Source organism: Callospermophilus lateralis, chromosome 15 (assembly GCF_048772815.1).
Source record: "Callospermophilus lateralis isolate mCalLat2 chromosome 15, mCalLat2.hap1, whole genome shotgun sequence".
Taxonomy (NCBI): domain Eukaryota; kingdom Metazoa; phylum Chordata; class Mammalia; order Rodentia; family Sciuridae; genus Callospermophilus; species Callospermophilus lateralis.
In genome coordinates this window covers 41,010,343-41,024,773 of record NC_135319.1, presented here as the reverse complement: position 1 = coordinate 41,024,773, position 14,431 = coordinate 41,010,343, and the positions used below count along the sequence as shown (strand labels likewise).

Below are 14,431 nucleotides of genomic sequence, written 5' to 3'. Positions count from 1 at the left end.
TTGTTCAAATAATTAAATATGTAGTAAAATTTTATTTGCTTTTCTAAATTCACTTTGAATATAAATTCCTGCTGCCCGAATTTACACACCTGTAATCCTCCCAACTAGAGAGGTTGAGAGGATGGGAAGTTCAAGGCCAGCCTCAGCAACTGAGCCAGGCAACTTGACTCTGTCTTTAAAAAATAGAAAGGGCAGGGGAAGTAGCTCAGTGGTAAAGTGCCCCTGGGTTAAATCCCCGGTTCAAAAATAAATAAATAAATGTATGGGATGTAGCTTAGGGGTAACAGGTCCTGATATGGGGTTTGACCAAAAAAAGAAAATTCCTTCTTTAACCTGTCATTGGAGAGGATGAAAATGAACAATCCAGTAGTATGCCAGTTTTTTAAAATATATATATATATTTTTAGTTGTAGGTGGACACAATACCTTTATTTTATTTATGTGGTGCTTATGATTGAACCCAGGGCCTCGCACATGCGAGAGGAGCGCTCTATCGCTGAGCCACAGCCACAGCCCCAGTATCCAACTTTTTTTTTTTTTTTTTAATGGGGATCTCATTTTGTTGCCTAGCCTGGACTCAAACTCCCAATCCTTCTGGATCAGGCTTCCCTATAGCTGGAATTGCAGAAATGAGTCACCATACTCAGCTCTTATTTCAACTTTTGTGTGTGTGTGTGTGTGTGTGTGTGAGAGGGGTGTTAAAAATCAAACCCTGGACCTTGTGCATGCTAAACAATAATCTCAGCCCTGAACTTTTTTTTAACATATTTACTTTTTTAGTAAATATTTTAAAATATTTACTTTGTTTTATTTATTTATTTTTATGTGGTGCTAAAGATTGAACCCAGTGCCTCCCATGTGCTAGGTGAACGCTCTACAACTGAGCCACAGCCTCAGCCCTGAACTTTTTTTTTTTTTTTTTTTAATATTTATGTAGTTGTCTTTATTTTTTTTATGTAGTGCTGAGGATCAAACCCAGTACCTCACACATTCCAGGCAAGCACTTTACCACTGAGCTACAGCCCCAGCCCCAGCCCCAGCCCTGCACTTTTAATTGCCAGATAACAGTAAACCAATTTAGACTTTTCATGAATTTTAAACTCTCTGAAATACTATCAAATGTTCATTTTGAGATTGTGAAAATGGTGACTACTTTTGTGTTGGTTAAAATTCTGGTTCTGTGACACTGGGCAGATTATTTACCCTTTCTGAAGTTAGTTTCTTCATCTGTAAATTGGGTGTAATTCCTTCTGGTAGGGTGATTTCAAAAGCCAAATGAGATTTCAGCCTAAAAACTGACCTGCTCATATATGTTCATTGATGGATAAAGGAGATCAACATGAAATGAAAACGGTACAGTTGACTGTACATAAGGACCTATCTCACATTATTCACAAAAATCAATTCTGGATGTCAGAACAGACCTAAATATGAAAAGCAAAGCTATTCTCTCAAGAAGATTTTCATGCAGCTGGGGTAGTGAGGATTTCTTAAACAAGATACTAAAGCATAAACCATAAATGTAACTATAAGAAAATTAAAGCCTGGTACAGTGGTGCACACCTGTATTTCCAGTGGCCAGGGAAACTGCAGCAGGAGGATGGCAAGTTCAAAGCCAGCCTCAGCAACTTGGCGGGGCCCTAAACAACTCATCAAGTCCCTGTCTCTAAATAAAAGGGCTGGGGATGTGGCTCAGTAGAGTGTCTTTGAGTTCAACCCCAGTACCAAAAACAAAAAACAAACAAACAAAAAAAAAATGGCAACAAAGAAGAAAATTGGAATGTATACTTTTTTTTTTAAGGGAGAATTTTTAATATTTATTTTTTAGTTTTCGGCGGACACAACATCTTTGTTTGTATGTGGTGCTGAGGATCGAACCCGGGCCACACGCATGCCAGGCAAGCGCGCTACCGCTTGAGCCACACCTCCAGCCCCTGGAATGTATACTTATCAAAGGTCATCATAAAGAGAAAAATCAGGTAAAAAAAACCCCTCATACTGGCAACATATAACTGACATCAAAGTAGTGTGTAGCATGTTAGGAAAATCATACAAGCCAATAAAGAAAAGACAATACAAGAAAGGGCTAAAGACCTGAACAGTTTCTTGGCAAACTTGGATCTCCAAGTAAGTAAAAAATATGGGCTAAAGTGCTCAATGTTATTAGTAATAATGATAAATACAAAATAAACTCACCATACAACTGCATATTCACAAGACTGGAAAACAATTGACAATTCCAAGCACTTGAATGGACATTAAGCAACTGAAAACGTTAAGTGCTGGTAGGAGTGCAGATTGTGGATAAAGTTTTGAAAACACTTTGAATTTATCTAGTCAGTTTAAAGAAAGGTATACCCGCATTTCCAGGAATTCCAGTTAATTATATGCCCTTGAGACTTTTAGTACATGCACTGAAGGATGGATGTGCACCTTGAAAACAGTCCAAAGTGGAAACTCCTTGTGCACTTGGATGAATCTCAAGAATATGGTGAAAAGCAACAAAATTACTCAGTGTTATGCCGGTTGGAAGCCACATTGTTTAGGGGTACATACTTAGGTATGGTGTTATACATAAAAGCAAGAAAATTTTTCTCACAAAGGTCAGAATGGTATTTAACTCTGGAGGATGAGTGAGACTACGGTTTAGGGGGATTTTCCTGGGAGAGTGACTCTGTTCTATGCTTGATGTGGTGATGATTACTTTATAGTGATTCCTTAAACCATATATGTAGTGTATATATAGTATATATATGGTTTCAGTGTGTGTGTGTGTGTGTGTGTGTATAGTGTGTATATATGTGTGTGTGTGTATATATATATATATATATATATATATATATATATATATATAAAGTGTATATGTATGGTTTAAGGAATCACTATAAAAGATATCTATCTATATACTATATGTTTTAAGGAACCAGTACATATGTTTTATACATTTTATCCATTTATGATTATCTCACAATAAAGAAAATTTAAAACCACAAGAAGCATAACAGAACTTCATAGTAGCCAAATTGATAGAGAATTTCAATTTCACAAGATACCAGGTCTTTCAAGTTCAGTTATAATCTGAACTGCTACAGATCTGACTAGGTAATAGATTACTTTTGCTGGGTGCTGGGGTGCATGCCTGTAATTCCAGCAACTGAGGAGGCTGAGGCAGGAGGTTCTCAAGTTCAAGGCTCAAAGCCAGCTCCAGCAGTTTAGCAAGACCCTAAACAATTTAGCAAGATCCTATCTCACAATAATAATAATTATAATAATGGCTTAGGGGCTAAAAACTCAAACAAAAATACATTAACTTAAAAATAATTACTTTTACTTTTCCGGAATTGACTTGACTTAAAGCTAGTGTCTGTCATCTGAACATTGTTTTATTTTTAAACATATTTATTTAGTGGCACTGGAGATTGAACTCAGGAACGCTTTACGACTGCACTACCTCCGCAGTCCTTTTTATTTTCTATTTTGAGTCAGGATCTTGCTACGTTGCCCAGACTGGCCTCGAATTCGCAATCCTCCTGCCCTGGCCTCCCCAGTCGCTGGGATCACAGGCGAGCGCCACCGTGCCTAGCGATGTTCCCATTTTTCCGCTCTCCGCAGGAGAAAACGCTAGTTTTCCCTCACACCTCTCCTTGATCAACGGGACCGTTGCTCGTGACACCTTATAAACCTGTGTACTTCCTGATTTAACGTCGTGATTTGGAGCTGCCTACCTAATTTCAGTAGGCTTCTACCTACTGTGAACTGCGTCATGTCTTCTGTGGGTTTGAGAAGGTGAGAGGCGAGCGGTCTGGGCCAGCCCTGGGCCCGGAAACGTCTGCACGTGCCTCTTATCCCCCCTTAAAACCCGGGATTTGGGCTCTGGCGAGGCGCCGGGGCGAGAAGCCCCGCCGAGGTCCGGCGCCCGGCTCCCACTCCCGAGCTCTGGTCCCGCTCCCTTCCTTCTCTTCCGGGTCGAGTGGACACCGAGGCTGAGCGGGGCGGGCTTTCTCCGGTGCGGGCTGCAGGCTCCGTCGTCCCCCGCCAGAGCCCGGGCGCCGCTTCCCTCGGGGGCCGCCCGGGCGTCCTCCCGCCGCCGGGGGCGCTGTGGGCCTCAGCGGGCCCGGTGCAGATGCGGTGGCGGCCGCCGAGCGGCTGCAGGGAGCTAGTGGCCGGGCCCAGGGAGCCCCCGCCCGAGACCGCGCCGCCGCCATGGGTAAGGGGAGCCGGCCGACAGCTGACGCCGCCCTCGGTCGCGGGCTGCAGGCTGCGGCCGGGCGGGGAGGCCTGCGCGGGGCTGCGGGGGCCGTGGAGTCGGATCCGGGGCCGGAACCTGGGGTGGGCGGGGGCAGCCTAGATTCGGGGGCTCGGGGTCGCCATGGCAACGCGCGGCCCCACCTTGTTCTTTCCCGCCCCCGCCTGGATTCTGGGGTCTGGTGGCCGAGGACTGGCGGTCTGACGGCTTCCAGGGAGCGAGGACCAGGCGGGCTGGGTGTCGCTCCGGGGTCGGGGTCACAATCTGGGACGAGCGATGACTTTTCAGATTTGGGGGTGGCGGAGGGAAGACGCATCTCAGGTTTTGGCCTGGGCGCCCCACGCCGAGAGAGGGGGAGCGATGCCGTGCAAGACCCTGGGTGAGCCCTCCACGGGGGTCTTGGGGGGGGGCTGCCGGAGGCGGCCTTGGGTTGGGGTAGGAGGAGAGGCAGGGAACGGGCTCCAGGCCTCGGCTCTGTGCGCAGAGGGGCCCATTGCCTGGTCTCTGGGTGCATCTGCAGCCTCACCCGAGTCTCGGGAGTCCTGCTAGGGCGTGGCCGCAGCGTAAAGGTCCGCGGCCTGGCAGTCTCTGGTACTTAGCACCAACCTGCGCCCAGCAGCTGCGGTCACCCTTTGTATGGTTGTCATATCCCGCGTTACGGGTTTTGATGGGCACTATAAAATGAGAATCGTCACAGATTATGACACATCAGGTGGTTTCACTGGGGAGCCCTACCACCATGCAGATTTGAAGAAATAATGGTGCACACGTATTCCATTAAGTCGGCCTGGTCATAACACTTGGGTTTGTGTTTTAAATTCTTAAGAATTCAATGTCATGCTTCATGATAGCTAGCTGAAGTCAGATCTAGAATATTATATTATGCGGAACTCTATATTATGCGGAACTCTGAATTTTTGTTATAAAATTATTATGCGGAACTCTGAATTTTTGTTCAGTGAAGGAAAATGGGCACTTCGACTACTTGGGCTTGTACAATAGTCAGATATTATAGATAATTAAGTGTTATACTAAGTGCTTTGTTCCCCCTTTGTGCTAAAGGGGATTGAACTCAGGGACGCTCTACTATTGAGCTATATCCCCAGCCCTTTCTATTTTTTTTTATGTTGAAATAGAGTCCTGCTAAATTGCCAAGGCTGATCTCAGATTTGCAGGTCTTGCCCTTCGGAGTCGCTAGGATTATAGGCATGCACCACAAAGTGTTTCATTTTTCCCGCACCTCAGCTTTGTCATCTCTGTTTTCTGAAAATATTCCTGCCAGTCACAAGTGATGAGAGTATGGGGAAGCATCTGTATTTCTTAAAGAATAAAATTTGTGAGAGAGAAGATATATTTGGGAGTTGAAAATGTCATTTAAAAATCTGGACTTTAAAATATGTCTTGGCATTCAAACTCAAACACAGACATCATCAGCTATATGGAAGGACAGGGAACTGTGGTTCATGCAATACAAAACTACAATTGGAATGGAAAAAAAAGAAAGTTGAAGTGACTGAAAGAATTGAGCAGCTTCCGCTTCTCCGTTTTTGTCGGTGTTGCTGTTTTAACTGCTGTTTGTTATGAGAGATAGTAATATCTTAGAGCTTTACCTTTTATTTTATTATAGGTTTATTCTGAATATTTTTTGCTTGGAATTTATCCTTAAGAGCATATCTGTTATCTACCATTTGCATGAGACAGTGTCACCTATGTCCCCAGCCTATCTCCTTAGAAAACAATTTTAAAAACTCATTTTGTTAGGGAAGAGTTTCCATAAAGTAAAACAACTGTAGGAGAATGGCAAAACTGCAGAAACTTAAAAATGATTCAGACTTTTGGCTGGAGCAGGCATGGCAGTTTGCTATGGTGTGAGTGAGAGACATAAAGAGAAGTTAGGTAGGAGATATTCAGGAAAAAGGAAAAGCAAACCAGTGTTCATTTTATAGAGGAAGGACAAAGTTTGTATATTTTTTATTGTCTTGTGAATGATTTTGGATTCCTTTCTTGTATTTCCAGCTACAAAAGACCCTACAGCTGTAGAGAGAGCAAACTTGTTAAACATGGCTAAACTGAGTATCAAAGGACTCATTGAATCTGCTCTTAGCTTTGGTCGCACTTTGGACTCTGACTATCCCCCTTTGCAGCAGTTCTTTGTCGTTATGGAACATTGTCTGAAACACGGTCTTAAAGGTATCATGAAATTTTTAAAAATTCACTTTAGAATCCCTCCCTTTCTATCTTAGATATCCTAGAAAATGTATTTTTGAGGCCATAATTACTGTTATTTTGTGTTTAAAAAATATTTAGTGGGTTAATTTGGGGGAGAAAAATTACCATTTTGTTTTCTAATAGGTGATCTTCAGAAAATGCTTAATTGTTTGTAAATTTTTTTTCTTTATTAAACATTTTTTTCAACATGTACCCTTGAACTGGTTTCCATTTTCTAGAGCAATCAGAATTATTTTAAATTTCAAACTTCAAATGGTGATATGAACTCAAAGTTTGAGATCTATTAAATAAATACATTGAAATAGTAGATAGCGTAGCTGGACATGGTGGTGTACCCCACTCCTGCAATCCCAGCTCAAGTTCAAGGGTACCCTTTGCTCAACAACTTAGTGAGAACTTGTCTCAAAAAATAAAAAGGTCTGGGGACATAGCTCTGTAGAATAATATCCCTGCGTTCATTCCCCAATGCTATGAAAAACAAAAACAAAAAAACATTAGATTGTTAAAATAGGAACCTCCTTATTCTATGGGAACATATCTAGAGAAAGTATTCTCTGGTTTGGGTTATTATAGAAATGAAAGTGATCCCTGAAAAAGATCATCCATTCTATTATACATTCATATTGTGAATGTAAAATGTTTGTATTATGCTTAATTTCTTTTTCCAGTACTAGAAATCAGTCTCAGAGCCTCCTGCATGCTAGACAAGTGCTGTACAACTGGGTCACATCCCCAGTCCTAATAATTAAAAGTTAAAGAGTAGGTCTTATACAACATATACTTAAAAATTAAATATAGACTTGAGGATGTGGCTAAGCACTTGCCTAGTGTGCTTGTAGCTCTGGGTTGAGTCTCTATCACCAGACACACACACACAATTGACAGTTTGATTTGTAGTTCATATGATCAGCATCTACATGGATGGTATATAAGAGTTGTATGCTAGCCTTCATGGTGGTACACACCTATAGCTAGTAGGGAGGCTGAGGCAGAAGGAAAGCAAGTTCCAAGCTAGCCTGGGCAACTTAGTGAGACCCTATCTGAAAAATAAAAGAGCTGGGGATATAGCTTAGTGGTAAAACATCATTGGGTTCAATCTATAGTACCCCCTGCCAATTTTTTTTCTATATGAAATATTCATTTTTACTTTTGTTTAAAAATGATTTTTTAAGATATTAGGGATTGAACCTAGGGATGCTCTATCACTGAGCTGTATCCCCAGGCTTTTTATATTTTGGTTACTAGGGATTGAACCCCTAAACCTTTTCATTTTTTATTTTGAGACAGGTTCTTGCTAAGTTACTTAGGTCCTCACTAAGTTGTGGAGGCTGGCCTGGAACTTGTGATCCTCCTGCCTCAGTCTCCTGAATCACTGGGATGGCAAGTATGCACTGGCTAAAGAATTAAAATAATTTCTTAAAATTGAGCTGGGCATGGTGGAACACACTCTAATCTCAGCAGCTTGGAAGGCTGAGGCAAGAGGATTGTAAGTTCAAAGCCAGCCTCAGCAACTTAGTAAGACCCTGTTTCAAAACATAAAAGGGCTGGGGAGCTGGGCTTGGTGACTCACACCTGTAATCCCAGCAGCTTGGGAGGCTGGGACAGGAGGATTGTGAGTTCAAAGCCAGCCTCAGGAAAAATGAGGTGCTAAGCAACTCAGTGAGACCCTGTTGCTAAATAAATATTATATATACATATACACACATATATTATATATATATATATATGGTATAGATAGATAAATAGATATGATAGGGGATGTGGCTCAGTGGTTAAGTACCCTGGGTTCAATCCATAGAACCAAAAAAGAAAAAAAAATTATATGAACAATAGTGAAATATACTTTTTGGTACAGTATTCCCCCACCCTACCTTATCTGTGACCCCTCAGTGGTTGTCCAAAACCATGAATAGTACCAAACCTATGGTTTACTTTGTTTTTTCCTATGCATGACTATGAAAAAGTTTAATTATCATTTAGACACAGTAAGAGATTAACAAAAATAATAAAAGTAGAAAAATTATTACAATATACAGTAATAGAAGTTACATACAGTGTGAATGTGGTCTGTATGGAATTTTCTATGTAATACTTTCAGACCATAGTTGACTACAGGTACCAAAGTATAGAAACCTCAGATAGAGGGAACTATTGAAGTATGTCACACAATATAACATAAAATAAAATAATGCCTGGCACAGTGGCAAAAATCTGAAGTCCCAGCTACTCAAGAGACCGAGTTGGGAGAATTCATTGATCCCCAAGTTTGAGACCAGCCTGGGCAACACAGTGAGAACCCATCTCAAAAACAAAGACAAACAAAAATCATAACTACTTGCTATATTCTTTTCTTTTTAAAGTGGTCTAGGGGATTGAACCCAGGAGTTCTTTACCACTGAGTCGTATTCCTAGCCCTTTTAATTTTTTGGTTTTGCAGCAGGGTCTTACTAACTTGCCTAGGATGGTGTCAAACTTAGAAAACTCCTGCCTCAGCCTCCTGTGTTGCTGGGATTACAGGGTGTGCCATCATGACCAACTCTGCCTGCATACTTTTGATATGAAAGACTGGCCCAAATGCATTTTTTTCCGATATGGCAAAATGTGTATGTGTCAGGGGCAGAATGGGCAACAAGTTCCTGATTGAACAGGTTCCTGATCAACAAGAATGAAAAAGTGGGGTGTGGAGGGGCACACCTATAATTCCAGTTACTCAGAATGCCTAGATAGTATTGGAAGTTCCAAGTCAGTCTAGGCAATTTTATTGATACTTTGCCTCAAAATAAACAAAAACAAGGGCTAGAGATATAGCTCAGTGGTAAAGAACCTCTTTACTACTTTGGGGCTGGAGCTGGGGTTGTGGCTCAGCAGTAGAGTGCTTGCTTAGCACCACAATAAAATAAAGGTCTGGTGTCCAACTGCAACTAAAAAAAAAAAAAAAAAGATACATATATCTATCACCTCTGGGTTAAATACCCAGTACCAAACAAATTAGTTAAAAAAAATAAAGGAGTGGAAAGGTCTTTGAATAATGGTATGTTAAGTTAAAAATAATGAAACTGAATATTTAAGGTGAAGTTAATACCATTTTATATGTTGAAACTGTGGGTATTGTACTTTTTTCTTTCTTTTTTTTTTTTTCCCTCCAGTAAGAAAATCATTTTTGAGTTACAACAAAACTATTTGGGGCCCTCTGGAACTGGTGGAGAAACTTTACCCAGAAGCAGAGGAAATAGGAGCCAGTGTCCGAGACTTACCTGGTCTTAAGTAAGTAATGTTATTAGTGTTCATTCTTAACCTCCGCAGTGTATTTACTGTCCTCTGACATACCTCATAGTTTATCATCTTCTCTCAGCCTTAATGATACCAAGAATTCAGTCCTTGTCTCGGGTAAAAATCCAATGACAAGGACAAGGTTTTAAGGAAAAAGAAGATTATTGCTTTGCCAGCAAAGGAGAATACACAGTGGACTCCTATCCCAGGGGCTGTGATTCTAACACTCAGGGGAAATAGTGGGCTTTTAAAGAAGGGATACAAAGGCTACACTTTGGCTGTGCCTCCTCAGGAGTTTCAATTCAGCTTTAGTCTTGAGAGGTAGCCATTTCTCAGACCCCTTGGTGCCAGCTCTGAAGTCTAGATTCCTTCATTCCTGTGCCCTGAGCTGAAAGACAGATAACTTGACCTAGGACAGAAAGGTTAATCTTGTTCCCCCATGATTAGGGAGGAAAAAAAGGAAGGGGGGGAGGATTCAGTTTTAAATTAAGCTGCAGTGGCGGAGCAGCAAGGGTTATATTCAAATCATGAGTGGACCCCTCTTATATTACATACCCTTTCCTTGTCTTCTAATAAAATTCTGTTCATGCTTTGTTTATTTTTGAACTAGGGATTGAACTCAGAGGTGCTTTACCACTGAGCCATATCTCCAGCCCCATCCCCATTTTATTTTTTTAAATTTTTTTATTTTTAGGTGAACACAATATCTTTATTTTATTTTTATGTGGTGCTGAGGATCGAACTTAGTGCCTCATGCCCATCCCCATTTTAAAAATTTATTTAAAAAATTTTTGAGACAGTGTCTTACTAAGTTGCTTAGGGCTTGCTAAATTGCTGAGACTGGCCTTGAATTTGTGATCCTCTTGCTTGAGCCTCTGGGATCACAGGCATGTACCCCAGTACTTGGCAAACTCTTTATTCTATATGATTCAGCTCAGATTCCACCTCCTTCAATAGAAGTTAACCATCCTTCCTTTTTTTAAATATCTTTGTTTTATTTTATTTATTTTTATGTGGTGCTGAGAATTGAACCCAGGGCCTTGCACATGCGAGGCACACGCTCTACGGCTGAGTCACAACCCCAGTCCCCCCATCCTTCCTTTTAAGTTCTTACCACTAACGGGGGGAATAAATATATATATGTGTGTGTGTGTATATATACACACACACACATATATATTTGTTGTATCATTACTTCAGTTTCATTGTATTGTAGGAAATTGTAAGTCACTTTAAGAGGCTGTATCAACCTAGGTGCAGTGGCACACATCTGTAATCCCAGCAATTCTGGAGACTGAGGCAGGAGGATCACAAGTTGAAGGCCAGGTTTGGCAATTTAGCAAGGCCCTAAGCAATTAGCAAGACTTTGACTCAAAATAAAAAAATAAAACAAGGCCTGGGGATGGTGCTCAGTGGTAAAATGACCCTAGGTTCAATTCTAGTTACCAAAAAAAAAAAAAAAAAAAAAAAAAAGGATATATTAATTCTACATCTGTTCTGAGGGTTAAACTAGTTTCTTCAAAGTAGGCAGTCAATAACTATATGTTGAAGACTGAAGTAGGCTGAATCCAGGGCAAAGGTTCAGGAGAGTTTTCAGTTAAACTCTTCATATACCATAGGATTTGTGCAAATTGTTTCCTTCCACCTGAAATTGGAGCCTACAGTGCCATCTGCTTGTTTTGTTGGATTAATGTATGTGAAATGCCTTAAAAGCTGGAAACTTCCAGCTAAGAAATCATGACTGTTGAAACCTTTGCTGAGAATTGGATTCAGGGCCTCACACGTATTAGGTATTAGGCCGGTGGTCCGCCTCTGAGCTACACCCACAGCCCAAGGCTAAGTTCCTATGTTTCTTTCTTTTTTTCTTCTCTTTTGTACCAAGGGTTGAACTAGAGGCACTACACCACTGAGCCATATCCCCAGCTCTTTTTTATTTTTTATTTTGAGACAGGATTTCATTAAGTTGCTTATGGCCTCACTAAGCTGCTGAGGCTGGCCTCAAACTTGCAATCCTCCAGAGATAACTTTTTTATGCTTAGGATTTTCTGTCAGGATTATCAGTTTGTTTTTTCCAACCCTGACTCTCTCAGTTTGTATTTTCTTTACAACTTAGGGTTTTATATGTTGTAGGGAATATGATAGTGTTTTCTTGTTATTTTAATATTCAGATATTTGTAAATTGGGCTTAATTGAGTGATAAGAATAAATGGCTACTATTGAGCACTGTGTGGGTAATATGTAATCTTTTTACAAAAATTATCTCATTTAGTTGGGTTTTTTTTTTTTTTTTGGCTTTTGTAACAGGCATTGAACCCAGGGGTGCTGAACTACATCTCCAGCCCTTTTTATGTTTTATTTTGAGACAAGCCTTGCTAAGTGTCTGAGTCTGACTTTGAATTTATGATCCTCTTGCCTCAACCTCCCGAACTGCTGGGATTACAGACATATGGTACCACATCTGGCTCATTTAATGTTTGCCAATCTTATAGGGTAGATATAATAATTGTATAGATGGAAAAAAATTAAGGTCAGATAAGTGGTGTGGGCTGGGCACGGTGGTGCATTTCTGTAATTCCAGTGAGTCAGGAGACTGAGAGAAGAGGATTGTAAATTTGAGGCCAACCTCAACAGATTAGTGAGGCCCTAAGAAACTTAGTGATACCCTGTCTCAAAATAAAAACTTTTGAAAAAAGACTGAGTATGTTGCTTAGTGCTTAAGTAACTCAGGGTTCAATACCTGGTACAAAAAAAAAAAAAAAAAAAAAAAGTCTCCTTAAAAACTACCTGCCAAGCCAGGTGCTGTGGCACACGCCTGTAATCCCAGCCGCTCAGGAAGCTGTGACAGGAGGATCACGAGTTCAAAGCCAGCCTCAGTAATGGTGAGATGCTAAGCAACTCAGTGAGACCCTGTCTCTAAATAAAATACAAAATGGGGTGGGGATGTGGCTCAGTGGTTGAATGCCCCTGAGTTCAATCCCCAGTACCAAAAAAACAAAACAAAAACAAAAACAAAAACAAAAAACCTACCTGCCATTGGCTGGGGTTGGGGCTCAGTGGCAGAGCACTTGCCTAGAATGTGTGCGATACTAGCTTCAATCTTAGCACTGTATACAAAAATAAATAAAATAAAAGCATGCTGTCCATTTACAACTACAAAAAAATAAAAATAAAAATAAATAAAACTACCTGCCAAAATCTTCTCTGCATAAGAACATATGAAAGTAAACTGGGCAAGGTGGTGCAGGCCTGTATTCCCAGCAATTTAGGAGACTGAGGCAGGAGGATTGTTAATTTGAGGACAGCTTCAGCAACTTGCAAGGCCTTAAACAACTTAGCAAAACCCTGTCTCCATAAAGGGTTGGGGATGTGGCTCAGCAGATTAAGCATCCCAGGGTACAATTCCCAGTACTTCAAAAAAAAAAAAAAAAAAAGAAGAAAGTATGAATGATGTCATTCTCTTAAAAAAATCTTTAAAAGGGGCTGGGGATGTGGCTCAAGTGGTAGCGCACGGGCATGCCCAGGGCGCTGGGTTTGATCCTCAGCACCACATAAAAGAAAAATAAAGATGTTGTGTCCACCGAAAAACTAAAAAACAACAAAAAAAAAATCTTTAAAATTTGATTTTATTTTTACTAAAATATAGAATTTAAAATTTGGATAAAAGAAGTATGAGATTTAATTTCTCTTTTTGTGTGTCTGGCCTCTTTCTCTCTTTCTTCCCACCTTATCCCCAACACCCTGTACTAGGGATTGAACTGAGGGGTTCTTTACTACTGAGCTACATCTCTACCTTTTTATTTTTTATTTTGAGACAAGGTCTCACTAAGTTGCCAAGGCTGCCCTCAAATGTGTCATCCTCCTGCTTCAGCCTCCTGAGTCAATGGGATTACATGGTGAGCCAACATGTCTGGCTGTATACAGCTTTATTGATGCATTTTTGCCTATTCACTTTTAGAGGGCTAAGATTATTTAGACAAAATATTTCTTGTAGAAATATTCTCACTATTTAGTGAATCATTTCTTTGTGTTTATTTATTAATTTTAAGATGAAGTCTCACTAAGTTACTGAAGACCTTACTAGATTGCTGAGGCCAGCCTCAAATTTGTGATCCTCTTGTTTTAGCCTCCAAAGTTGCTGGGATTACAGGCATGTGCTACCATGCTGGCTGTGAATAATTTCTTTATTTTTTTATTGGCACATTCTAATTATAATATTTTGATTTGTTGTTATATATTTTTAACATAATTTGATCAACTTCATTTCCAGTATCATTTCTTTTAAGGCATAAAATGGTACTTACATATCTTATAGGAGCAGATTTACCGACCTCCCAGGGACTGGTTAACTTGCTGTCTTAAAACTATAAAAACAAGCTTTGAACCATGGTAGCATTGTAGCCAATGAGGTTATCCAAGGTGTGATTATTGCTAATTGAAAACTATAAAATTGAAAAGAACACCATGATAAAATGGCTTTTTTCTTTGTTGTGTACCTCAACAGAGATGGAAACATGTATTCCATGGTCTTAGAGCTAAGGCTATTTTCTGACCATTTGGTTCTTCTTTTTAGGACCCCACTGGGTCGTGCAAGAGCATGGCTTCGACTAGCCCTCATGCAGAAAAAAATGGCTGATTACTTGCGTTGCTTAATTATTCAGAGGGATCTCTTGAGGTTGGTACCATTAA

The 14,431-nt window shown here is 40.4% G+C and overlaps 1 protein-coding gene and 1 pseudogene across 3 annotated transcripts in view; both read left to right on the top strand.

The window, feature by feature from the left end:
* Positions 1-4,038: 4,038 nt before the first annotated feature.
* Positions 4,039-14,431, top strand: part of Rufy2 (RUN and FYVE domain containing 2) — a 40,708-nt gene continuing 30,315 nt past the window's right edge. For all 3 annotated transcript variants that reach the window (XM_076834255.1, XM_076834256.1, XM_076834254.1), the window contains exons 1-4: positions 4,039-4,207; positions 6,263-6,436; positions 9,622-9,739; positions 14,316-14,417. In XM_076834255.1, the coding sequence (XP_076690370.1) occupies positions 4,204-4,207; positions 6,263-6,436; positions 9,622-9,739; positions 14,316-14,417 (398 nt within the window). In that variant the 5' untranslated portion in view covers positions 4,039-4,203. The remainder of the gene's footprint in view (positions 4,208-6,262; positions 6,437-9,621; positions 9,740-14,315; positions 14,418-14,431) is intronic.
* LOC143381719 (U4 spliceosomal RNA) lies at positions 14,118-14,249 on the top strand (annotated as a pseudogene).